General features: G+C 39.0%; 1 protein-coding gene across 3 annotated transcripts in view; it reads left to right on the top strand.

The window, feature by feature from the left end:
* The window catches only part of ESRRG (estrogen related receptor gamma), a 240,935-nt gene that overhangs the window by 67,671 nt on the left and 145,701 nt on the right, over nt 1-27,563 (top strand). For 2 of the 3 annotated variants that reach the window (XM_068986026.1, XM_068986028.1), the window contains one exon: nt 7,554-7,670. The exons of the other annotated variant lie outside the window; for it this stretch is intronic. In XM_068986026.1, coding sequence (XP_068842127.1) covers nt 7,554-7,670 — 117 coding nt within the window. The remainder of the gene's footprint in view (nt 1-7,553; nt 7,671-27,563) is intronic. 3 annotated transcript variants of the gene reach the window in all.

Genomic DNA, 27,563 nt, shown 5'->3' with positions numbered 1-27,563 from the left:
GCTTACGATGTTACAAAGCAGATATGATTATTCCTCTTTTGTACTTTAGCGAACTGAGAGTAATGAAAGTACAGTGATCAGTTCAAGTTCACACAGCTCAAAAAGGACAGAGCTGGAATTTGAACTAAGTGTCCCACCTTTCCTTTCTCCTCCTTCCCTCACTTACTTATTCTCAGATGCTTTCTTACCTCATGTGCAAGGCAGTGTGCAAAGGATGGATATTCAGTGGGCATATAAGAACTTTACCCATCTTCTCTTTGATATGAATGTGCACATTGCCCAGTGTTAACAGTTGTGCAGGCAGAGCAATAAAGGAATGAGCATGTTTACAAGTTTGGGGGAAACTGAGGCTGGGTATCTCTTGTTTAAGTTGGAAAAAAAGCAAGGCTAAATAATCTCCCCATTTAACAGCATTGTTTTCCCACTAAACCATTTTTCATTGAATGCAATGGGAATTGTAATCTTGTGATTATATACACATACAGGGAGGCATACATTTCTGGCCATTGTATAACAGGCTCAGTGGTCTTCCCAACACGGATCGCTGGAGGATGAAACCAGAGTTGTGGTTTAGTCTCCAGTATCTGAGGTTCATAAACCTTCCTGCTTGGGAAATTCCCTAGTAGTCCAGTGGTTAGGACGTCAAGCTTTCACTGTGGGGGTCTAGGTTCAGTTCCTGGTCAGGGCACTAAGATCCCACAAGTTGAGTGGCATGACCAGAAAATAAGATAAACCTGTCTGCTTGTGGGTTTTTCTTGATCTTTTGCCTTGAAGGCAAAGCATCATCTTCTCCCATTTGGGGCCTGCGCTTCCCTGTGAAAAGGCAGTCATTTGTGCCCACATTCTATTATGGCTCTTGTAAATTACATTTGTGATGATCAGAATTTAATCCTGTAGAACTTTAAAGCATCAAATATCTTTTCTAGACCTGCCCATCTCCCACCTCACTTTGTAGAGGCTTAGAGGGGCAGCAAGAAGGCAAAGAATATGAGACTCTGGCATAACCCTGTGTATGGAACTGTTTTGCTAAGGGCTGGATGTGACTGTTAACCGGGTATGATCCTCCCCTCCCCCTCCTCTCTGCCACATCTTATACCTCGCAGACAGGTGGGGTCCCCTAGGTAGGCTGGCCCTGACATTCCTTGTCTTTGTCTGAGGCGGGCATCCTCATGGAGACTTGAGGCAGATTCTTGAAATATCTTCAGCGATGACAGGTCTTTGACTTTCGAGGGGAGATTTAACATTTAGTAATGGACATCCATCATTTAGCGTCATGGCTTGTGATAAAGAGGCCAGTCAAATGTTTTGGGTGAATATGAGCCAAGTACCATTTGATTGCTCCCTCGTCTCTGGCTTATAGCTTTGAAGTGACCCTTGTGGCAGTTTTAAAGGAAGTTTCGAAAAGTATTCAGAGCAGTCTTCTGGGAACAGATAGAACATCCCTAAGTAACTTACTTTGAAGTCTAACTTTGGGTGCATTCTTTGAAAATAAAATAACACCCTTTATTTAATATACATTGATGGAATTATGACTTTTTTTTTTGCTACAAGTATGTAATGAGTTGTTATCCCACATTATACAATACAAGCTATAGCTATAATAATAATATTTTCTATTTCAAATAGAATGTGGAGAAAGGAGTTAGAAACAAAGGAGCTTTAAACACAAGAAAGGAAAGCTGCATGAAAACCCTTTACTACCATACACTAGAGAGGATTTTTCTTTTTTTCTGCTTTTGGGCACTTAAAAATACTACAGATTATTGCCTGCATGTTTTTAATGCTCTGTAATTGTGTACTGAGGCAAATCCCATTATTTTTAAATCACTTAATGTTGGAAAACAATTGGATAAACCCCACTTGGAATGCCCTGTGGGTCATCTCAAGCCATTTGGTTCTGTTAATAAAATTAAAACAATTGGAGGAAATATACAGATGCTTTCAAATTGGCTTTACAATGATGATGTCTGTACATTTGAAAAAGAGGACAGCTCTTGGGAACTCCATGAAGCCCAATGTTTCATTACCGTGTGCGAGAGATGTGAGTCGGAAGTAAAGATTTGATATATATTTTTATTTTGAGATGCCATGCTAATTCACATCATTCAGCCCTTTCATTGCCAAACTGTAAAAGTCCATTAAGTGACTGAAAGGAATATACAAATTATCCACTGGCACTGCAGGCTGGAGTTTTACATAAACCCTGTTATTCTATCCGCCAGCTTGCTGCAAGATTCTATTAAGCAGTAAGTGAGAAGATTCTATTGCCTGCAAACTAACTGTACAAAAGACTCTGAAGTAAGTCATCAGAGCCCAGGACCTTCTGAAAAGCCGCCAGGAGATATTATAAATTGCTCTATCATTCCTGTCAGCCTGGTTTCAAAACCCAGAGCTTCCACGTGGACCTGATTGGCTCTGAAGCCATTGACAAAACTGGGAGAATCCCAATCGTGTCATCCATGGTTGCCCAGTGTGGTCCCTGGTGGTACCACGGAACAAGTGTGGCCTGAAAAATGGCAAGCTCTAGCCCAGGAAACCTCAGTGTTTGAAAGGAGAATTTTAGAATGTGAGCAGTAACTTCTGCACCGCCCGAACCACTGTCTGGTGTTAACGTTCCAGGGGCCTGCAGTTACTACTGGAAATAACTTACGTCTTATTTCTGCTCTTCGTGAATTGAAGGAAAACAAGTAGCCCATCGAGATCATAGGGTCTTTTGGGAGTAGTGTTTTTGAGCTGTTACCAAAATAGATGTAAAACAGTGTTGCCCAGGTGCTTGGGGAGGAGGGTGGAGCATGTTTTTAGCATAAAATGCTTTCTTCATTGAATACAAAAGCTACCGGGGAAGGTTTTTTCAAGGGCAGAATCTTTGTTGACTCTGACCTGGATCAAAGACTGTTGGTTGGGTGATCGCAGCCAACAACAGTGAACTAAGGTACTCAATGGGAGGGCTTGGAAATTAGAAAAGTTTTCCTCCAGCAAAGAAGTTCTTTAGAAAGATGTTGATTTGTTTTTCAAGACATAAAACCAGTGTTACTTAGTGAAATCAAGGTTATCATCCACGTATGTCAAGACAAATATATCAAAACAAAACATTTGGCTGAAGGATACCAGATTCATTGTAAACCATGTGTATATGCTTAGCTGGAAATGTATCATTTATGAAAACACTTGTGACCCGTGTATTTTCTTCCCATTCACAGTGAAATTTTTATAAGAATGCCGCCTTTCCTATAGCTTTGGGCAGATTTCTTTATCCCCATGTTGTCATTTATTCATTTGTCACAGCACGTTTCAATCGTTTGCTCCCATGGGAAGGATTCACTGAGTCTCTGAAGCATGATCTCTGCTTGTGGGGATGTTTGTGTGTACATGGGCATCTGGGGCTGACTTGAAGCTAGAACCATCACACTCAACTGTGTTGTGATTTGTTGACACACAAATCTTTGTCTTCTTTGTAAGGTCCTAGATTCCTTAAGAGGTAGGAACTTCCTTTCTTTCCCAGCCCTGCACAGGTTCATGAAGGTTGGCTCATTCATATGCAGTGAGGATTCAGCCATAAATGAAGACAGAACTCTTCCCCTTAAGAACTCATCCTAAGGTGCTATGAAAAAATTCACCTGCCTTTAAAATGTTTCTCTTTGTCACTGAAGCATTATAGAATGTAGTAGTTGGAAAGGAAACCGGAATTCTTCCGTATAGGTGATCTAAACTCTCATGTGGAGAATTTGACAATTCCTCTCCTGTTTCTGAAGAAATCTTAAAGATCTTTAGACAGTCATTCAGAGAGAAGGGTTATCCATAAATTTGGTTGCTATTATTGAATCATCCTTGAATGTTTTCTGTAATGTAACTCCAATTCTTAGGGCACTCATTTTGTAAATAATTGTGTTATAATGAGATAAGCATTAGATAACTCATGTGTGTGTGCTCCGTTGCTCAGTCCTGCCCGACTCTTTGCAGTCCTGTGGACTGTAACCCACCAGGCTCCTCTGTCCATGGGAATTTCTAGGCAAGGATACTGGAGTGGGTTGCTGCCTCCTACTCCAGGGGATCTTCCAGACCCAGGGATTGAACTCACATCTCTTGGGTCTCCCGCGTTGGCAGGCAGACTCTTTACCACTGCGCCAGCTGGGAAGCCCCAGTAACTCATTTAGTGCCGTCTATCTGTATTTTTATACTACTTTTATTCTTATTTATATCAAGACACACGTTTACTTCCTTTAAAACTTGTTACAGGTTTTTTTTTTTTCTTCTTTTTTCACAATTAACTCTCCAGAAGCCTTTGTATGTTTCTTATTTTCCCCTTGATAGCAGCTCCCGTGGTTTTGCCCTGGATTTCCATTTTTGTCAAAGATATTTCTTTAAGGTTTTGAAAAATTAACTAGATTTTTACTTTTTTAAAAAATTTGTGAAATGATTTTCCTAGTTTCTTCATATTGTTTCTTAATGGGCGACCCAGCTCACTTGCCCTTGTGAACCCATGTGACAGCATCATATTTACATCAAAATGACCCTGAGGTACAAAAAAATAATTTAAAATGTGTTATTTTACTTATGTACTACTTTTTGGTGGAGTATTTCTATTCTCCATAAGTAATACTCTCCAGGATCTTATGCTCTAATGAGTAATACGCACGTGAAAAATTAAAAAGAAATTTCTGGCACATTATGTGATGAGAGCACCCACAAAGATAGGAGAACCTGGAAATCATTTTCTGCTAGGGTGGTCTGAGATTTCCATGAAGGATTGGAATGGACTATGAGTTGAATGCTGAGCCTTGGAAGTAATTTTAAGAAGGAAAGAGGGGCAAAGATAGCTCATCCTCAGAGGGAAGCCTGAAGGACACAGCAAAAACGGAATAAATCACATTGGTGCATCAGGAAGTTCATGTAAGGTAATCATTGTAATGTCGCTGGAAAAGTAGATGAGAGTTAGATGGGAGCAGAGATTCTGTTGGCTAGATGAATATTTTATATTTATTCCGGAGGCCATAGGAACTTATTGATTTTTTTTTTTTAAGTTGGGTTAATGACATGATCAAAGCCATCATAGGCAGAGGAATATGATCGTGGTATGCAGTGTGGATTAGAGGGGGACAGGACAGAGGCAAAGCTCACAGTGAGAAGATAACTGCCATCGTCCCGGTGTGAGCTCACACAGGCCTGACTGAGGGGCCTGTCAGAAGGGCCTTGTTGCAAGGGATGAGAATATAATTTTCAAAGAGGAAGAGGAATTAGTTTGAAAGGAAATATATTATTTTGTGTGTGTGTGTGATGAGTCATTTCAGTAGAAGTTAACAGTAGTGAGTTAAAAGCAGGGGTGTGGTGTGGGGTCATGCCTTGATACTGGAAAGTGAACCGAAATTCATACTGACTTCTCCGGAACAAAAAAGGGAAGAAATGCTGTTTGGAAAACGTTCTCCCCCCCAATTCTAACTAGTTATTGTTCGGCTCTTCCTAAGAAAGCAGAGGCTTGGGTTTCTTTTTAAATGAGTATAAGGAGCGCCATGTAGAATGGGCTTGCCAGGTGGCGCTAGTGGTAAAGAAGCTGCCTGCCAATGGGGAAGGTCCCCTGGAGGAGGGAATGGCACCCCAGTCCTGTATTCTTGCCTGGAAAATTCCATGGACAGAGGAGCCTGGTGGGCTACAGTCCATGGGGATGCAAAGAGTTGGCCACTACTGAGTGCACGCGCACACACACACACGCACACACACGGAGAGCCATGTAGAATGCAAAGATCTGGTAGTGGAATATTAACCCCTAGAAAATGACTAGCAACACTCTTGATGCAAAATAAATTTTCAGCGAACATCACAGTGAAAAATGATTCATTTAAATTTCAGAATCTAAATCCTTTTATTCTCAGCCATGACCCAGCCAATCTGGTTCCTTTGACTTATCCTTGGTTTTCTGTGAGTGTAATACAATATCACCGTAATTTCTCTGAGGAAGGTGGTGGTGGTGTGCTTCTGTTGATACAATTAATATTGCTCTTAATATTTAACCTATTATGTTAAAAAGTAGTTGCTTTTATTATTATAAATGCCCTGAATTAGAATGCTAATTTAGTCAGTTTTGATAGGCTCATCTCAAGTTATAATGTACAGGCTTTTTTCCTTTTTTTTTTTTTTGAAGTCATGCATCCTTAACCAGGTTTCCGTACTTATAAGTGGTTAGGTATTACTTCCTGTTGAATTAGCAGTTGCTGAGTAGTTGAGTCTTTCTACAATCCTGCAATCCACTAATGTGATATTTAATGAGGAGACATCAGTCTGGAGAAAGGTAGTCAATATAAATCAGTGTTTACAAAGTGTGATTAACTCTGAAATATTTCATCAATGCTGTGGTCCCAGGCAGACTCTATGCTAATTACTAGAATCTGTGCATGTTTCAGGGGACTTGGATGGACCCTGAGTATCGCAAACATGGAGCAGCAAAATTGCAATTATGCTCGGACTGTCTCTGATGACAATTTATGCATTTGGTGTGATGACCTCCCCCTTCCCAAGAGGGCAATAAACAGAATGCATTTTCATTAGAGATACTAATGCACTTAATCACAAGGGGAAAGGGTTAGGAAGTAACGAAGGACCTTCAAGCACTGTGTGACAGAGTTGATAGGGGAGAGAGGCTTTATTTTAAAGGCAGCTTCTCTACAAAGCTGTAGGCAGCCCCAGAGCACTTCCCGCACACTGTCATTGGCCCTAATTGAAAAATTTCAAGTTAGAGTTTGGATCTTCTCCTGATGACATCCTTATCATTTCACATGTATCGTTACTAACGTAAATGATGTAGACCATAATATTAAAAGTATTATGTCATAGCTGTTTATTTTTATATCTAACACTTCCATGCAGTTTGAGTGTTTGGGATTAATTATGCAAGTAATGTAATAAACATGATGATGATGGTGATAACGGTAATGATGATGGTGATCATCCATCATCAGTAGACATTTTCGAAAGAGTAAGATTGTATTTGTAAAGCTCTGGTAAGTGATGAAGTGAGAACCGTGTAACTTTAGTTCCTGCCCTCAAGGAGCTTCCTGCACAGTTCCAAATTAGCCTGCTGATCATTTTTCACAGTGAGATTTATACTGTTCCGTGTCAGAAGGACAGAAAGCCTGATGCATCAGATGATTAGTACCAAAAGAAATCCAGGACGGATGGTGTAGTTATATGGTTTTGATGTTTGTGTTTTTTATGGAAATAATCTGCTGGGAAATTTCTTTTCGATCCCAAGATTCTGGGATACTGCTGCTTTGCCTGAATGGAAGAAACATAATGTTTTAAAGGCTTATTTTAAGCTCAGTTTTTTGAAGAACTTCACTTCACTGTATTTCTCCTCTGTAGCTACTCATCATTCAGTGCATCTTCAGTGGTCGTAGCTGAGCATCTGGCTTCATGATATTTGCGATACCCTCATGATTCCTGTTGACATTTATTTGAGGGAAGAGGGCAGAAGTAGAAGAGTTAATATTATCAGGGGGATGCTCGGATTGCCTGGGTCTTGCAAACCTAACAGCTTCTTTTCTTCACACTCTGTGTTTTAGGTAATATAGAATATAGCTGCCCTGCCACGAATGAATGTGAAATCACGAAGCGCAGACGTAAATCCTGCCAGGCTTGCCGCTTCATGAAGTGTTTAAAAGTGGGCATGCTGAAAGAAGGTAAGGCTGGGTGCTAGTGGCCTTGTGCTTTAGGTTGGGGATGGGAGAAGGGGATGTACAGGGAATTTCAAAAATGTTAGAGAAACCAGGAAATGCTGGGGTCGCAGTAAGTACCCTGAATCTGGTGGCAGAATGCTCCTTCTTTACACCTGAGCTCTTGATCCCTCGTGCCTGCCTGACATCAACAGGAAGGGACAAGGTAGGACACATCTGATGTGCAGCTAAAGCCACAGGTATGCTTGGCAGTGTGGGTTCTTTTTGTCTTTGCATCTTGCAGAAAGTAGAGGGTGAAGAGCAGCTAAGAGGCTACTGTCATTGTCTTTTTGCTTTCTTCTCAGTACTACATATATAGCGAGAGCCCTTCATTTTTACTGAGGTGTAATTCATAAAAGTTGTATATATTTAAAGCATATGATCTGTATTATATATATATGTGTGTGCGTGTGTATTGTGAACTAATCACCATAATCAAGCTAATTAACATATCCATCACTTCGTTTCATGTTTACCTTTGTCTGTCTTTCTTTCTTAAAAATTAATCTTAGATGTAAAGCATTTGTTTTTCTTTTCTAATCTTATCTTTGGGACTTATTTTCTGCTATAAAGACTTTATAACAGTGCTATTAAAATCGTTGCTTTCAGTTGGGGATAATAGCAACAAACACAAAACAGTAACCGTGAACATGTATTTTGTGCTAAACAAATTGCCTAAGTACACACACCAAACAAGTCATAAGGATAGGAACGGGACCCAAATAGATTCTAGAATTCATTCAAGTCCCTCACCCATACTAAAGGTCCTGAAATCTTTGTATGTTTCAGGTATGTCTAGTGAAGCTTGGAGACAGAGGAAAAATTGCTCTGTTCTGTGGGAAACTTCAGTTTAATTTTTGGTTTATTTTGAATATATTTGCATATATGTATGTGCTTTTGTAGATGTGAATTTTACATACTACATTTAGATTTTACTGTTTCCTTCTCTTCAGAAAATTTGCCAATGTTTAAAATAACTGATAATTTTATACAGTAACAAAATGAAAATACAGTGATTGAAGTTTGAAAGAAAATGAGGTAAATTAAATATTTAAATGTGTTGTTTTTATTGAGTCATAGACTATGTCTTATTCCTGGGGTCAGCCTTATGAGTTTGTATAATTTGTTGTTACTGGAGATCACCTATATTTTTTACTTTTAAATCCAAGTAGATTCAAGTGTTTATTTCCCATGAATGAACCAGAGCTTCAGTTAGCTATGGCATCAACAGATCTCATAATTTTTCCTGGCTTTTTCCTATTCCAAGTTTTTTTCTGTGAACAATATCATTGGATGATGAGTAGATCAGACAATATTTGGGTACATGGAATTCACTCTATTTTTCTCTTGTTCACTAAGAACTAACTTCTCCCTTAACTAAAAACAACTTGAAGAAAAATTGTACACAAACAAGTGTGTAACTTTATCCTTGAAGCCTTATGGAAAAAGAACCAAGATACTTTGCCAAGAATAAAAGAGAAAGCAAACTGCCTGCAGCCGCATGGATGGACCTAGAGATTATTATCCTACTAAGTGAAGTAAATCAGAAAAAGACAAATATCATAGGATATCACATATATGTAGAATCTAGAAAAAAATTAATACAAGTAAACTTCTTACAAAACAGAAACAGACTCACAAACATAGAAATCTATGATTACCAAAGGAAAAATCAAGGTGGGGTGGGATAAATTAGAAGTTTGGGATTAACGGATATATACTACTATATATAAAATAGATAAACAACAAGGACAGGGCACTGTAGCACAGGGACCTGTATTCATATCTTATAATAGCATATAATGGAAAAGAATCTGAAAAAGATATGTATATATATAAATATATATAATGGGATCACTGTGCTGTACACCTGAAACTAACACAACATTGTAAATCAACTATTCAGTAATAAAAGAAGAAAACAAACGACCTATTAGAATGATTAAATTTATATATATTTTATATAAAATATGCCTATTTAAATTTGTATGACAATGTTATACAAATTTATATTTTAATAGTTTATATTAGTACACACACACTGATGGTATGTGTATGGAAAAATGGAAGAAAGGACAAAGATTGGTAGCAGTGTTATACTGGTGAATAAAAATAAGGGTGAGAAATGCTTTTGTTTTTGCTCTATAGCCTTTGGCGCTGTTAGGAGTTTTCCACAGTGAACATGTCTTACATTTATAATCCATTTCCTAAATATTTAGTAAGTTGCTCTCATATGCCAGGCACTATTCTAGGCTCCAGAGATGCAACAGTGAGAGTGATGGATGTTGTTGCTAGAGGAAGCTTATGTGAAAAATGCCAGAAGGACAGCAATTTTAACAAAGGAAAACATAATCTAACAGTAACAACCCAACTCATAGGGCAAAGAGTTTTTCTCTGAGTTAGAATGGTGGTGATAGCTGACGTTATTGTGGTGGAAAACCTTGTCTTAGTGATTGCCTTAAACCCAGTAACATAGAGTACCAGACAAAACATATTTCAGAGTGTCACAGTGATTGATTGATAGTCATTTTTGGCCTTTGTTATCTTTATGTTGCCACTTAATTGAGCTGTGCATGCATTCATGTCACTTGTGTCTGACTCTTTGCATCCCTGTAGACTGTAGCCAGCCAGGCTCTTCTGTCCATGGGATTCTCCAGGCAAGAATATTGGAGTGGGTTGCCATGCCCCCCTCCAGGGGATCTTCCTGATCCAGGGATCAAGCCCATGTCTCTTATGTCTCCTGCCTTGGGAGGCAGGTTTTTATGATCTGGAAGGCCCCTAGTTGAGCTGTAGAGACATATGCTTATTCAAAAAGGCTTAACTTTTGATTTTGGAGTTGAGGAACCTCTATTTTTCAAAAGCAAATCAGTGTTTTAAAACTGTTATAAAAGTAATGTATCAATTAGCACTTAAAAAAAACTTTTTGGCCATACCACGTGGCATGTGGGACCTTAGTTTCCTGACCAGGGATTAAACCCACACCCCTCTCGCTAAATGGGTGTCTCCTCAATTTGGACTGTTTTTTTCAAAAACTAAAGTACATGGTGATATGCCTCCATGTCCGGGTAGACAGAATTTTTTTCATTAGTTTGATTTTACTGCTACAGTGTACTCACCTATTTGTCCTTCCAGGTTTAAGGAGGAAGTAGAAAACATATTTTCCCTTAAGTAATTTTCCCCATGGTGTTTTCAGGCAGGCGCAATCTTGAAGGGTGGTTAGAGTGACTGAAGAGGTGTGAACTGTGTTTAATTAAACATTGTTGGTGAAAGTAAATGGGATGGGTGCTTATCTATAATTCACACCTCTTCAGTTGCTGTTATCAAGCCTTTAGAGGGACTGTTTTCAAGGGAATTGCTGCTATTGCTGATATACTCAAAAAATAATTTATTTTCCTTTACTTCCTTGTGCGCACTTCGGTGGAAAAATATCTCTGAGCCCCCCTCCCACAAAGAGAAAAGAGGGGATGGTTATGAGTAAATATGGAATACTCTTTTTTCTTTTGTCCTTAAAAAATACAGTGAAATATTGTATTACACCCTGCATATAAATGCACAATTATATTGGGCCATCTCCTTGGCTCAAGACTTACCTTCTCAGCCTGGAGAGAATGATACTGTCTTAAATATATCTTTATGGATGGAGAGGGATTTCAGTCCCATGCAGTATGTCAGAGATCATGATGTAGTAAATCTATTCAAATGTAAACCTGTTCAATTCAATTACCAGTCCATAATAAAATTTGCCTCTACAACCCCCGTGTTGACCACAGCAGTCCATACAGGCTGATGGCACAGCGGGTCTGGAAATTGACAGACAAAATCTATTTAAACAAAAAACAACATTAGTTCTAGAATCTGAAATGAAATCAGATTTCAACAGCTTTGATGGGAACCTTCTTTCCTTTAACAGATATTTTTATTCTACTAGCCAAGTGCATCTTAGATAAAATGCTGCCTGAGGGAAATGAAGACATTTTCATTAAAAAAGGGGGTTTATAGAAAAATGACACTTCCGTTCTTTTAAAACTAATAAGCCTTGGTTTTATTGACTGGCATTTCTACTAATGATGTGGGATACAAACTCGAAGGAGTGGCTTAGTCAGTCAGTAAACAAATTCAGTTACTTCACGCTGTATGGGATTAAATTCCTCATAAGACGTGGCTTCTCATTAGTATCAGAATCCTATCCAAATGAACTATGTTTGTCTTTTTGTTTTTTAGTTCTGTTTTTTTTTTTTTTTAAGATTTTTTTGGATGTGGGCCATTTTAAAATTTTTCATTGAATCTGTTACAGTATTGTTTTGTTTTGATTTTTTTGGCTATGAAGCATATGGAGTGGGATCTTACCTTCCCAGCCAAGGATGGAACCTGCACCCCATGCATTGGAAGGTGAAATCTTAACCACTGGACTGCCAGGGATGTCCCACATGTTTGGTTTTAATATTAGAATTTCTGAATCAAAAAATTGTTACCAATGGAAGCAAAGAAATAGTTACGTGAAGAAAATGACAAAATTCAACAATAAAGCAAAACCATGAGAAGTACAGTTTAAAAAAAAAACAAAAGTAGCTTGTTTGAATCCAAATAGTTGCACCATTTCTGCATCCTGAAAAATCCCCTTCTCTTTTCTGGGTTCTACATTCCGCTAAGAAATGATGGGACAGGATTATTTTTTTCAGCATTATACCATACTGTATGTCAGGGAAAACCCATCTATTACAAGATATCTGGTCTCAACATTCCCTTTTCATTTTTTTTCAGGTATTGTTTATTTGAAGGAGAAAACAAGAACTAATCAAGGTGCACCTATAAATCTGGTCAAGATTTATTTTTATTTTGATCTCTCCCCCTTAGTTATTTAAAAGGTATTGCAGGACATACAGGTTCAGTTTTCCCTCTGTCAGTGGCAAACAGAGACATTTTATGAAAGCAGTAATTATTTTATTTAGGTATAGAATTCACTGATCAGAGATTGAAGAAGGGCTTTTTGTTCGTTATTGGTGTGATGGGTTTCACCTTGGCAACTCAAGTATTTTCCCGTGACTCTTGTAGGTGAAAACAAGAGATGCACATTTGTGTACAGTGTGATATTCCTCAGCTAAGCAAGCCTGCGTGCCACAGTACAGATGAAGCCAGGCAACATGGCAGACTGGTTTAGTTATTTCATGACAAGAGAGTATGCTTTTTGCTTTTCCCTAAAAAAAAGAAAAAGAGTTTACTTAACATTTCTAATTATCACTTTTGTCATCTGAAAAATGGTAGTGCCAGTAATTATATTTGCAAATAAAAAGTTTGCAAGTAAACTTTTATTATTGCAAATAAAAATTGTTGCAAATATCCAGTAATATACTGCAGGTTAGGTGCTCAGACTAGCAAGTGGCCCAGAACCAGGAGCAGTTCAATGTTAGCTATTGTTGCTGGTCAGACTTTATGGTCAGGTGAACCTAGATTCAGGCCCCGACTCTGTATACTCTCGGACCTGGGACAAGGTATATGACCTCTAGGACTCACTTTCAGCCTATTTATTTATAAATATAGAATTTAATCCTTTGTCTACCAAAGAAAATGGACAGAACACACACATTTTAAAATGTGTGCAGGAAGACATATAAGAATTCTACTAGCCTCTTAGGTACATTAAATTTTACTGAGGTAATTTTGATATCAGAGCATCATGGAAAAAACTGAGTAGAGAAATAAGTTTTAGCACAGCTCCATACGTATTAACCGAGTTCCTCCGATGTGTCTGGCAAAACACTATCTTTTAGCTTTTGATTCTGATTTTTCCCCTACCTTACATTGTTATTTTCAGTCCATTCAATTCTGTCTTCATTTTCATACATGCTGGGGAGCAGTTAAGCTAGTTTCTTTCTCATATCTTCTATTCCAAAGTTCTATAAGTTTTGTTAAAAACAATATAATGTCAGAACTTTCCTAGTAGTCCAGGGCTTAAGACTCCGTGTTTCCATTGCAGGGGTCATGGGTTTGATCCCTGCTCAAGGATAACTAAGAACCTGCATACTGCATGGCATGGACAAGAAAAAATGATATAATGTCTATGGGAACATAATACTAATATATTAATTTTAAGTACCTTCTAAATACTTCCTCTGGAGAAAGAAACAAATGAGACATTAAAACATAACAAATGATACAGTTATGTGTTTAATTGATAACTGTATTTGCCTTTATAAAGTAAGCTTCTTTTATAGAGGTGCTCCATATAATTCCCTACTTTTTAAAAGTCTATAATACCATGAAGATGCCAGGTAGACAATTTACATGATATGGTAGAACTGTGAGTCTTCTTGTTCAGGATCGAGTCAAAGCAGTGGCTGGGAATCAGCATTTGAAATGTTATTCAGTGTAGAAAGGGCATGGGATATTACAGTTTCATTATCAGCTTAAAACCTCATTGAGAAAAGTGGGTCCCTGTATGTCAGATTCTCATTCATCAGATGAGGAGCTCAAGGTTCAGAGAATTTTAGTAACTTACCCAAGGTCCCATTGCAGATCAGTGGGTGTGAGATGAAAGTCCTATTCCCGGGTCCCTCCTGTAGCTGTATCAAAGCATGTTGCAGCCTTGGCCCAACAAGGGATCTTTCATTCTCCAGCTGTGGGTCGATTGCCCAGCATCTCAGCATAGCAGGCCATCTGTGACCTGAAAGATTCATTTAAGGATAGAGAAAATGGGAAACGGTGCTGGCACTCCCAGGAAACAGCAAACTTATGGGTTTAACAAGGGATATGTGCCCAAGATACTGGTATTAATGGCATTCATAAGGAAGGGACTTTTTCTTAGGATTCTGAATGGGGAAACCGGGTTTTTCACTTGGAGTTTAATGAGGCCACTGAAAATGCAGGTGACTGTGGGGATCCGTCTAGGAAATGTCTTTACCAGATAACTCAGGAGCTTGACTATTGGGCATATAGTGAGTTGGAGAAGGTGCATGTATCAGGAGTTGTGGAGGGAAGAATGACAAGGTTAATGTATTGTATGGAACAATACATTCAGGTCCATTCATTTTGGTCAAGATGAGTTAGTGTCTGTATCTAGATAGGTCCCTGGGAAAGAAATTACCCTGAAAAAGTTTGAAAATCTAGAATGAAATCTTTTGTTTTCATTTCTTGGCTGTCTAGTACTGGGTGGGCCAAAAAGTTCATTCGGGTTTCTCCATAAGATGTTACAAAAAACCCGAATGAACTTTTGGGCCAACCCATACCTTAAAAGGGTCATGCCGTCTATGCCCTGCTTAAATCCTTTGGCTTTCCAGATCATTTAAAACCCATCAAGAGTTGCTAGTCTCTGTAGGGTGGAATGCTCTCATCTTTTGTTCTGTCTCATAGATTAGTAAGACTGACCTCGTGTTTAGGAAACGTTTGGGTAGAAGAAAAATGATAGAATAGAGGATTCCTCCACAGTAGAGAATGCGTTGTCCAGAGACCCTATTTGTTCTGATCTATCTCATCAGAATCTATAGGATATCCTTCCAATTTCTACTTTTTAGTTTAGAGAAGGCATCGTGAGTGTGTCCATATATACATAAATATGAGACGGAGCACAGATTATATGTTTATTCATTTAGCTGCCATTATGTCTCTCTGATCAGTTGTCTGGAACCCCCAGGATGTAAAGAAAAATTATCCCAGAACTGTTTTCCTGCAACCACAGCTTGTGTCTTGATTTATATATGGCAGTGGGAACTCTGAGAGTCTTCTGGGTTTACCCTATCAGCAGGAGCAGCAAAGAGCAACTAACTTGTCTAATTACCCTTCTGTTTCATATCTTCCATTTTAATAAAATGTTCTTTAAAGACCGTAGCATTTTCCAGTAGATTCTCTTTAAAAAATACAAAAGCTACTCAGGCCATTTATTAACAAGCAGATTTGTTTTTGCTTACTTAAAGAACCTGCTTAGTGCAATTTATCCTAGTGAAATATCTTTTGTAAAAACCTCTGAAGAAGACATTGCCAAGGTGAATTTTTTTTTTTCCCCCAAGTCTAACATCATTATGCTGCCAAGTCGAAAACAGAAATTATTGGTAGGGAAATTTGGGTTCCTACTGCCTTCAAAAAGCAGAACAAAGAAAAAGAGAAAGCTTTAATGGTATTCAAGGAAAATATTTCTGTGTTAGATGACAGTTAATAGAACTGCATTGACCTCACTGGTATTTCTTGCACTCTCTGTTGTAATATTATCCTAAGAAGCTCCCTCATTAATGCAGAGTATTAAACAAAACTCCCAAGTTATAATATAAGCAATAGCAAAGAGCACCTTTTTTGTGAGCTTTGTCTTGACATTAAGCCGTTGGGAATATACTTAAGGTGCCATGAAAACTTATTTCATGTACAGTTACTGCACTGCCAGATGGTGACTTTCTTTTTTTTTTTTTTCTTGTCGTGCTTTGTTGGTATGAAACCTGGATAGTCTTGAAATGAATAGCAAGATTTCGAGGGTAAGAGTAATAACACTTACTGGTGATCACTTAATATGCCTTAGGCTACGTACTGTGTGCTTTAGTTGGATTTTTTTTTTGTTGTTAATCCTTACAATGACTTCCAGAGTTGGGTATTTCCCCATTTCACAGAGGAAAGGAAAACTTAGAGAGATTATGTTACTTGCCAGAGTTCTCCCAAGTCATGATGGAGTCAGGCATTCTAGCTCTTCTGCCTATGCGCTGTATTTGTTTAATACAGTAGGAATATTCAAGTGTATATTTAGCTTGGGATTCTTCAGAAGCTATGGGTATTACGAGATACTGAGCTCTTAAAAGATTACTTAAATAAACCTTTTTCTTTTCTTTTTTTTAAACTAGGGCTCACTCGATTGCTTTGAGTTCTTCACTTACTTTCCAGAAATAGAATGAACTGTGTCAAAAGTCAGTGAGTTTCCCATCAGTATGAGAGATGATGCAGAGAACAGTTTCAAAGATCATGTAGGGATTAGACTAGAAGAACTTCCATGTGACTTCCCACTCTGAGATTCTTGAGATCGCAACATAAACTTTGGAATAACTTGTCAGTTATAAACTGTGTGAATAAAATAACAGCGACACTCAAGCTGTTCAGTTCCTGGGAACCCGATTTGAGAGGTCTCTGTGTCTGTCAGTGCATGACATCTTATTTAAATCCCAATTAGAGCAGAGGGGAACATTTTGTTCTGTGATATAGTTTTACTCTCTGGCTCCAAGTTTTAGAAAGCCAAGTTCAGAACAAAATTCCTTTGAAGTGTTGCTTTTGTAAAGAGGAGTAAATCTGATTCACTGGCTTTGAGTGTCAGTCACCTCAGTTGTTTGGAGGATGTGGCCAGAGTGGGCCTCTGGGATATTACAATCTTATCTGTCTTATGAATGAGAAAAATGGAAGTACTAATGTTTTAAAGATTTGTCTATGATTCTGTATATAATCCATGTGAGTTTTGGACTATCACAAATTCCCTGTGGATCTCTGGTTCTCTGGAACCATTTTGTATTTATATATTTGTCAAAAATGACAATTACATTAGAAATGAAGCGGATAGATTCTCTCCTGTGAACTTAGCAAAGGCAGCACTGAGAATTATTTGAACTGAATAAACCTGCCTTCGCTCGCCGCATTTGTGAGAGAGGACAGAAAGATTGAAATTATAAGGAGCGGTTCTTTTAGCTCCCTTCCTCATGTTTTAATGGGAATACTATTAAAAGTTAATCATTTATTTGATTGTCCTCATTTGTCATTTCCATTTGTGAATTTGAAATAAGGAGCCAGCATTTATCTACTGTGCTACCAATTTTTATTCCTCTTGGATTATTAAAAATCCCCAATGGATTTTGCCCCAAGGGGGGAAAAACCTGCTTCAACATTTGCTCTTGCGCTAGAAGTCTAGCGACAGAATGGTAAGTGGGGAGGGGAGGCCCCTGCCATTTAGGACTCTGTTGGATGTGGAGTTTTTTCCCCACCAGCCTCCAGACAACAGATTTTTATTCCTTTTCACCAGTGCCCACATATATCCCCATGGCCCTGTTCTTTATGGCATTGGGTTAAATTTAATGTAAGGGAATTCTGATGCACATTTGAATAAGGCCTGCTGAACGGAGAGCTTCACAGTTTCATTTCCCCTGGGCGCCATTCCTAACTTGTCAGTTACCTTCCTGGTCACCTCAGTGTTATCCGAGGAGGCATCAGACAATGTTTTTGTACACTTCCACGTCTCCCTCCAGTGCAAGCGAGAGCTGGCTATTTCTTGAGAGATCGTTCTGGAGTTTCGCGTCTTTCTCGCTTAGTAGGTTGTCGAGCCACCAACCAGCTTCCCTAAGGCAAGCTGTCTGCAAAGGAATGAGCCAGCTGGCTCGGCCAAGGTTGATCAATGATGAGCGGCAGGCTGGAGTCCAGGTTCACAAAAGCCACTCAGCGGAGAGTAGGTCAGCGGCTTCCCCAAAGCCAATGAGCTGGCAGAAGTCGGAGGTGCCTGGTGCTCGCCAAATTCCCTGAGCCTGATGGTACTGGTGGGGAGTCCATCCTTGGGCTTCCTGGCAAACCAGACTTCAGTGAATGGCAGATTGTGTTGTTTGAGAGCCAGGGTGGCTTTGTGGCCGGGAGAACAGATACCAAGGCCCCACCACTCCCACCCAGCCTTCCCCCGCAGACCGCACAGCCCCAGCGCCCTGGAAGCCACTGCTCCCCAGGTGTGATGGAGTTCAGCTGATTATCCACATCCTCAATTTGTTTTCACCTGACTTCAGCTTTAATTGCTTTTTAACGTTGACGTAAGGATGAATCCTGCCATTCAAAGGGAATGTCCTGGAAGTATTTTTGGAAGCAGGAAGCTTGATAGAGACCTTTGACAGACGTATTAGGATTTCTGCTCTTTGCAAACCCCAGTTGGAAGAGCCCCTTCTTTTACATGGTGGTTGGGATCCAACAGGGGTGCGATGGCAGAATTCAAAGGGGGAGTTTCTTAGCGATCGCCCTTGGGTGAACCTGTTTCTCCAAGGATAATGCGTAGTCTAAAATCGTAATTAGTTGTTTAGTTGCTAAATCATGTCTAACTCTTTTGTGACCCCATGAACTGTAGCCCTCCAGAGGCTCCTCTGTCCATGGGATTTCTCAGGCAAGAAAACTGGAGTGAGTTGCCATTTTCTTCTCCAGTGGATCTTCCTGACCCAGAGATCGAGCCCGGGTCGCCTGCATCGCAGGTGGATTCTTTACCACTGAGCCACCAGAGGAATCATAATCCCTTCCCTATTTTTCTCATTGATTATACATTTTCAGCTGGGAAGTCTTTTCTATGTAGGCTCCATACTCCACTCCCGACTACTTTACTAGCTTTTTTTTCTTTTTGACTGGAGTATAATTGCTTTACAGTGTTGTGTTAGTTTATGCTGAACAATGAAGTGAATCAACTATACATATACACGTATCGTCCGCCGCCATCCCACCGCTCTAGGTCACTGCAGAGCACTAAGCTGAGCTCCTTGTGTTATACAGACAGCAGGATCCCACTGGCAAGCTGTTTCACACATGGTAGTGTATATATGTCAACCCTAATCTCCCAATTCATCCCACCTTCTCCCCTCTGTGTCACATATCTGTTCTCTATGTCTATGTCTCTGTTCCTGCCTTGGAAATGGGTTCATCTGTACCATTTTTTTTTTTTTTTAGATTGCACTTATATGTATTAATACACGACAATATGTTTTTCTGACTTACTTTACTGTATGACAAACTCTAGGCCCATCAGGCCTTTGGGGATGAGGGGAATTGAAGGAATAGACTCTAGGCAAGATTGAAATCATTTGCATTACCTTGTTTCACTTAGCATGTGTTTCTGCTTATCTCTGCAGTCATTTTCAGTCCTTTTTCTCAGTCGGAAGTCAACTTGTGAACTCTTGAGCCCTTATTTAGTGGCTTCTCTCTGTCCAGTTAGTTTTCCCCAATCAAACTTTTCTCTAAGGCCTAACTCTTTTGGAACACATAACTTCCTCTCCTCTTACTGCCACTTTGTTTTTTGAGCATTTTTTTGTTGTTGTTGGTTCCAAAATTTCTTCTAACTAAAAGTGAAACTTCTTCACCAGTGTAGTGAGTTGTCATTTGGTGGTTCTGAAGCTTATGACCTTTGTCATTGGTCTGCCTCCCCTCTTACCCCACCTGGATTCACCCCTCTGCTCTCTTCGACATTTATCTCTAGGCCTATTAAGTCTCTCCAGTATCAACATTATCATAATCATTAGTGTATTTGAAGCTAATTAAATGGCAATTACTCTGACCTTAGCCACTCTTAGGTTATTATCAATTCATGTATAATTTGGAAATATTTGGATAGAATGTGGATTCTGGCCATATGGGCTAATTGATGTAAATATTTCTATGTGCTGTCCAAAAAAATACACCCTGTTCATTGTAACACATAGAATTGGGGTGGGGTTGTTCCTTCAAGAACTTCTTTCTAACAACTTATGGACCCCAATCATATGTATTCATCAACCCCATCTTCAAATGTTTACTCATCCACTTTTTATCCGTGCCTTCAATGAATATTTTTGAGGCATGGCTTCATACCACTCACTTTATTAATGCCAGGGATAAAAAGTGAGCATGACAGACAAGTTTCTGCCTTCATGGGGTTTATGATCTAACATCATTAATAATATGCCTGCTTATTTATAATTATATACATTTTCTCCCTTTCTGAATTTTACCAGCCCTTATATTCTCGTCTGTACAATTTAGCATTTTGATTTCATGTTATCTGTGTAGGGAAGTAAAGATAAAAAGCTTGATGTCTCAGATCAAATGGAGTCTGTGACTGTGAATTGAGCCCTTGAAATGTGTCTAATGCAAATAAATTGTTGAATTTTTAATCTTATTTAATTTTATTTATATTAAATAGTCCCACGGGGCCAGTGAGTAACATAGTGGACAGTGCTGAAATAGAATCTGAGTTCAATCCAGACTTTCTTACTTACTTGCTGTGTTATCTCAAACAAGTTGCTTGACCCTTTATCTGTAAAATGGGGGTTGTGATTCTGACTGCATCAGAGGGTTGTTTGGAGGTTTAAATGAGGTAATCGATGTAATGTTCTTTGGCATAATGCCTAGTAAGCAAATAATCTATAAGAAAATATTGTGTTAGTAATATTTTATATTCTATTAGTCACTCTAGCATTTATCATACAGCAAAGCATAAAGATCTTCAGAATAGACTGTATCTGTTTATATTTTAGTATACCATGACACCTCATAGTGATCACTTAATAGGTGCTCAGTAAAATATAACTGGTTAATTTTTCTTTCTTTCTTTCTTTTTTTAGCCTGGTTTAGTAGGCTTTGAGTTACATTATTAAAACTTGAGTGCAGGGATCATTTTTTCAGAATGACTTTTAGAAATAATTCTTGTACTATCATCACATACAAGTCACTTCTACATTTTTCTTTATATGTGTGTGACCGTGACAGAATTATATTTCAGAAGTCATGTTGTGTTGAATTTTTATTGAGTACCCTGATGATACAGCAATAGATATATCCTGAATTGCAAGAAAAAGATGTTTTTCATTTGTCTTGCCCATAGATATTTGATATGTTAATGAATATAAATGAGAAAACTAAGACCTATTTTTTTAAGTTGGAATATAGGTGATTTATAATGTTGTGTTAATTTCAGGTATATAACAAAGTATTAAGTTATACATATGTGTGTGTGTGTGTGTGTGTGTGTGTATATATATATATACATATTATTTTTCAGATTCTTTTCCATTAGAGCTTATTAAAAGATACTGAATATAATTCCCTGTGCTGTATAGTAGGTCCTTGCTGTTTATCTATTTTAAAGTGGTAATGTGTATCTGTTAATCCCAAACTCCTAATTTATCCCTCATCCCCTTTGGTAACCATACATTTGTTTTCTATATAAGATGTATTTTAAATATAAATAACTCATATAAATAACTTGCCTAAGATCATAAAACTAGTAAATGGCAAATCAGAATTCATTCCTAATTTCTCAGACTCCGAAGCCCATATGCTCTACTGATATTCATAATGAAGTCTTTTGGTTTTTCTCTTAATTAGTTAATCTTTCCACAGCGTCAAGATTTGAAATATTATTTCCAGCACATGGAAGCCACACTGCTCTCTGCTATTACCTCCTTTTATGAGCAAGGAGATCTTGATTTCAGGGAATAGTTTTCGTGCCAGAACTATCTGAATTCCAGAATTGTTCCTTGCGATAGATATGCTAAAACAAGAGGGCTACGCAATCACAGGACTGTTTTCTGATTTCTGTAAATGTTGCTTTCTGTAGGACCACAAGATCATTTCTTAAAGTTTCTACATAGACTGTTTCTACTTTTTCTTAGAAATGGTTTGAATCATGTTGGAGTTGCTGGTATTTCTGAACTTCACCCTTTCCAGGTAGGCTATTATGGGCTGCTTAGCAGAAGAGACTGCCACTGCATCATAGCATCTGCGACCAAGAGGCACTCCAGGGCATCGTCGGATGATTTCATTTTTCTCTTTGTAGAATCGCTTTCATATTCTGCAGTCAGCAGGTCCAAATGTATTTCTCAATGATTTCATATATGTCTGTGTGTCTCCCCAGAAGTCATTAATTAGAATCTGGAGGGGACAGTGTAGAAAAATAAAGCTCCGCTAATGGTGACAAAGTAAAAGGAACAGGAATTCAGTTCAGTCGCTGTATGCCTAGGAAATATTAGACAGAGAATCTCCTGGTTATCTCACAAATCTTTAACTATTTGGTTATGTGCTCCAGCAGAGAAAATCTATCAAAACTTTTGTTAAGGTAGAAAAGAACAAAATCCCCCAGCTTTTACAAGTAATTCTACTTCTATTTTAATGCCACTGGGGAACTGGCCTCTTTGAAAGTTCCTAAGCTTATAAAGCTGGGAATTCTTCCCTTCCTCACCTTTCTTACTTAACTTGCAGTTACAGAATGTAACTAGCAGCTTCAGTTAATGCATTGATTTTAACTGGAAACCCAGAAGGAGTGAATGCTAGAGTCAGCTGAACTCTTAAATGGTCCTAGGAGACCAGAGTTATTTGCACATTGGAAAACAGCTAATGGGGCAGGGAAGCAGAGGTTAGTTTCAGGGTCTTTCCTCTGCCTCCCTTCCATCACAGTGAGAGAGATTACTGATAAAAAGTCTTCTCCTGTGATGTGCAGACACACATATACCTGATTCTTTTGCTTTCTCTGCACTTTCTTTTTTCTTCATGGCTGGATATTTGAAAGAAATTCAGGGCTGAGGGAAGTAGAGGGAAAAATGATGAATCCTTAGTTTCTTTTCACATTGCAAAATTCCAGTAGGTAGTATGATATCTTAAAAAGGCATGGGTGGCATATATAGGCAAAATAAAGAGAATATGTTTGGAACTGTCTTTTAAACACGTCATTTGGCATAGTGTATTGAGATCATAGTATTTGCTGATAGACAGCCCCAAGTCGCTATTAGGTGGCCAGTTACTGACAAGTTTGTTTGTTTGTTTTTTAATATTTATTTGGCTGTGCTGGGTCTTAGTTGCAGCAAACAAACTCTTTAATTACAGCAAGTGGCATCTAGTTCCCTGACCAGGGATTGAACTCTGGCTCCCTGCATTGCAAGCTCAGAGTCTTAGCCACTGGACCCCCAGGGAAGACCCTCTGAAAACAAGTTTCTTAATGTCTCCAACCTCAGTTTTTTTCATCTATAAAATAGTGATCATCATAATAATACCCTACAGAGTTTGCTGTGAGGATTAGATAAGATAAATTTAAAATAGTTAGCATACGGTGACAAATATGAGTCCTTGGGGTAAATGTCAACTGTCATTAGTATCATTAGCATCAGTATTATTTTCTTGTCTTCAGTGTTTGGGGCACTGCCTGGCTAAACCTAAGCAGATATGTTCTGCTTGGTCTCCAGTGTCATCTTTCTGGACGTTTTTTTCTCCCTTCAGAATGACCAAGTGCTGTGTTCACAGCAGCTTTGGGTTGTCTTCACCCTGCTGCTCTCTGAGACTTACTGAGGTCAGAGGTCCCCAATAACGCTCTGTGTGACTCCAGCCCAAGACCCTTTCCTGTGGGCCTGAGATCTGAAGGTGACAGGCAGGGTCGGCAGAACCTGCCAGAATTACAGAGACCCCTCTGTGGATCGTGGGGGGATAGCAGGCAAGTCTGTCATGGACCAGAAACAAATGACCTTGCAGCCATGGAATCACTTCGCATCCAGATCATGGCTAACTTTTTCCAAAGTGTAATTTATGGCATCTGCAGTTATTCTTGGACATGCTAATGTATGCATTCACTTCTAGCTTTTCAGGATTAAACAATAGATGAGTCGTTGGTGAAGAAAGGCTTTTACCTCCGCCTTGGACTTTAACAAGCATGCCATCCCTTACAAACTGTGCTGTTTCTACATGAAAAGACAAAGAGAGGAAAGCAACGTTTTTAAAGGATGTTAAAGGTTGTTAATGGTTGTTAAAAGTTCTTGTAGCATGGATATTTGAAAGGACAGACAGTGGCTAAAGGTGAAATGTACAGCTTGTTTCTGTGTTGTTTGGGGAGCTTTTACGTCGGATGGGAAGTGGAACCGTGGATTCACGTGGCCATAGTGGCACACTCACCCTTCATCCTCCCCTCGAGTTTAGGACCTGTTGTTTCTGCCTTCATAAATGCGATCGTGCTAGCTCTTTCCATAGGAAAGAATTCTCCTTATTTAAATTTAAAAAAGGAAAAGAATCCACTGAAACTGAAAAATAAACAACAACAACAACAACAACAAAAACTGTGCTGTTTGAGGTTTCTTGGTTTTGTGGTTTCCGTTTCTTTAAGTATCCTGGGTTTAAGGTTGCAAGTCACTGGAAGCCTGCAAGGTTTTTGTCTTCCCACACCCTGCCTCAGAGCTGTTATTCCAGCAGGAAATGTACTTCTGCATTATTTCTGCATAGGAATGTTCTTCTCTCTTCCTTTCCTCCTTCCACCCTTGATTGACTTCAGAACATCAGATCAATGGTAGCAACTCAGAGTTCTGTATAGCACCCGTCGCTTTAATGCTGGTTTGTAACCATCCTGCAAATCTTGTGGCGATGGTTTTGGCCCAAGAGTATGGGGGTTGGAAGGTCTGACATGAAGAGAGAAGGAAAACCAAGAGGAAAGAAGGGAGGAGAGAGAAAGGAAGGGAAGCAAAACCAGAAAAATTGCTTACAAAGTACAGAGGACTCAGTCCTCTGCTTCTCTTAACATTTGCTTTCTTGAACACATTTCCATTCTTTCTCTATGTATACAGTGGTAACCTGGCAGAATACTGACGAGGCTGGGAGGACACTGGAATCTCTTTATCTCTAGCCCACCCACCCACGTCCCCAGTTGGCTTTGGGAAACTGGGGAGGAAAGGTACCAGCCCCTGATTAGTCCCTTAACCAGGTCTCAGGGTTGAGTTAGAGACTGTTCGTCCCCTCCCCCGCCCCCCACCTCCTCTGGGTAGGGTAGTCTGGCTACCTGCACTGGCTTTTGTCTAATGTATCTAATTAAAGTACTTGCTATGAACGATTTTTAAGCACCGGAGCTTAATGAAGTTAGAAAAAGGATTTGGATGCAGTTTGTGAAGACTTCAAATTGTTTGAGTTTTTTCTCTCGGGAGAACTGTAAAGTCTGGAGGCATTTTGAATTACTTACAATGTATTCCATTTTGTTCTTTTAAAAATTTCTCTTTTAGCTGGTGCAGAGCTGAAAAAAGCCCACGGGCCCCCCCACCCCCCAGGAGAACACTGTAACTCTTGCTCTGTAAAGTGGCTTCTTGGGAATTTACCTTCTTTGAATACTCTTATCTAATTAAAGGGATGGCTGTGTCTTTAATTCTCATTGGCAGTTCTACCTTTGACCCTACAGTAAGTATCTAGGATTTTAAAGTAAAGTCGAATTCATCCAAGATAACCTGAAGCCTGTACATTTGGATATTTAGCCTTTTCACTGTTGCCTGGAATTCTGTACCTTGGAAATACTGGGCTGAGCAGATGAATAGTGATCTATATAGTTCCATTTGGATCTGTGGAGTGAATTTCTCCATCCAGTGGGTGGGTTATCCCTGACCAGTCAAATGCTGGCTAATACCTTCTGTTAGAGATTGGAGTAGCTGTAATTTGTCGTCGATAGCTGTAATTAGGTTTATCTACCCTTTTAACCAATACCATAATCTTTAACAGATTGTTATTGTTTGGGGCTATTGAGAGAAATTCTGAAAGAAAAAAAAAAACCTATTTTAAAGATTGATTTCAAAGAGGTTCAACCCTTTAGGGATGCTTCCCTTTATCCACCCCTGATTCATTTTCCTCTCAAATATTCAAATGCCTTCTCAGAAGGAAATGTCATGAAGGCATGTCATGTATCTGAAAAATAATTAATATAATTGACAGGTATGTCGGTTTTCTGCTGAGGTGTGTTTCTCCTAATCCCTCTGTGCAATCTTTAATATTGATCTAATTGTTAGGAAATCTTGTCACTCTCCGCTCACCCTACCTGGGCAAAAAATCTTCAGGACTGAAGATCCTTGCGCTTCATAAGGTGTACATCTGTACTAGAAGAATCATTTGACAATAGCAACAGAAAAAAAAATGGGTTTCCCTTCTTTTATGTGCTGGGGCACATGTCCATAACATCTATGCTCGGAAGGGGTACGTGCGTGTATACAGTGCTTGCCTGCAGTTGACAGTTTATTCACAGTGTACATTGCGTATCATATTGCAAATGGCACATCAGAGTGTTGGAATCTAGGCAATAGGAGTTCAGCACTTGAAGTGTCCAGGTTGCACCTGAACTAGCTGGAGCCTGCCAGCCCCCGCAAGCCCACTGAGAGCATCTGTCTCGCCACCGCCTAGCTCATGCTGTCTCCTCTGCAGGCCCTCCGATTCTTCTGACTATGAGCATAAATCATCCACCTGTCAGGAGCTCTTGCTGCCTGGATTATGCAATGTGCCTGCCTTCATTTGGAGGTGGTGTGAGCAGGAGATTGCTGCAAATGGTCTGCATTCATTTTAATGCCATCTCGGCCTTTCTTTAGCTTTAATGAGGGGATTAGGGTGGTGACAATGACTTTCAGAGACAATGAAAGTCTTCAAGATTCTGGAATTTGCTTTGTGTGTCGGGGATAGCTGAGTTTGAGATTTCATTTTTTTTTTTAATCCCAAGTAAATCAATGGTTTAAACATTTAGGCAAAGGGGCAGGGTATTACACATGGCCAGCTGTCTACAGCTCTATTTATTGGCGTTATAATAGTTCCCTCCAGCTGATAAACTTAAAATCAGTCAAATTTATGGCTGATCCTTCATGAGTTACTTTTATCTTCTTTCAGGAGTTGCATTTACATATACTGGGGAGATACCATCCCCCACCCCACCCACATTTCCCCTGTGCTTCTTTTTCTTACTCTGGGCTTGAAAAACTAGAAACTCTTCAATACTTTCAGTGTCACTATCTGTTGACTAGTAAAAGTAAACCATGTCTTTTTTTTTTAACTTATTTGTATTTGTATTTTTTTTTTTTTGTATTTTTAATTTTGATCATTCTGGTATATTTAGAATAATCTCTCTTGCAAAGATTAAGATTCTACCCACCTTCCCCATCACACATCAAAATGTATCACTTTTGATTAGGAAAACTCTGGTCATGTCAGCTTTGTGTATATGACTCATACAAAAACATGAAATTATCAGTTTCCTTAATTAATAGGCCTTTTTGGCATATTCAAATCTGAACCAAGTTGAGACATAACTAGGACTGTATTTGCTTGAAATTGAGAGTGAGAATTCCAGTGAGTCCAGTGTTTTTGAATAGCAAAAGGGCTTCATGGATGCTCTCTTCACATCTAGATGTATAAGTTGCCATG

The sequence above is a fragment of the Capricornis sumatraensis genome, chromosome 14 (assembly GCF_032405125.1).
Source record: "Capricornis sumatraensis isolate serow.1 chromosome 14, serow.2, whole genome shotgun sequence".
NCBI classification, from domain to species: Eukaryota; Metazoa; Chordata; class Mammalia; order Artiodactyla; family Bovidae; genus Capricornis; species Capricornis sumatraensis.
This window is presented reverse-complemented; position numbering and strand designations above follow the sequence as displayed.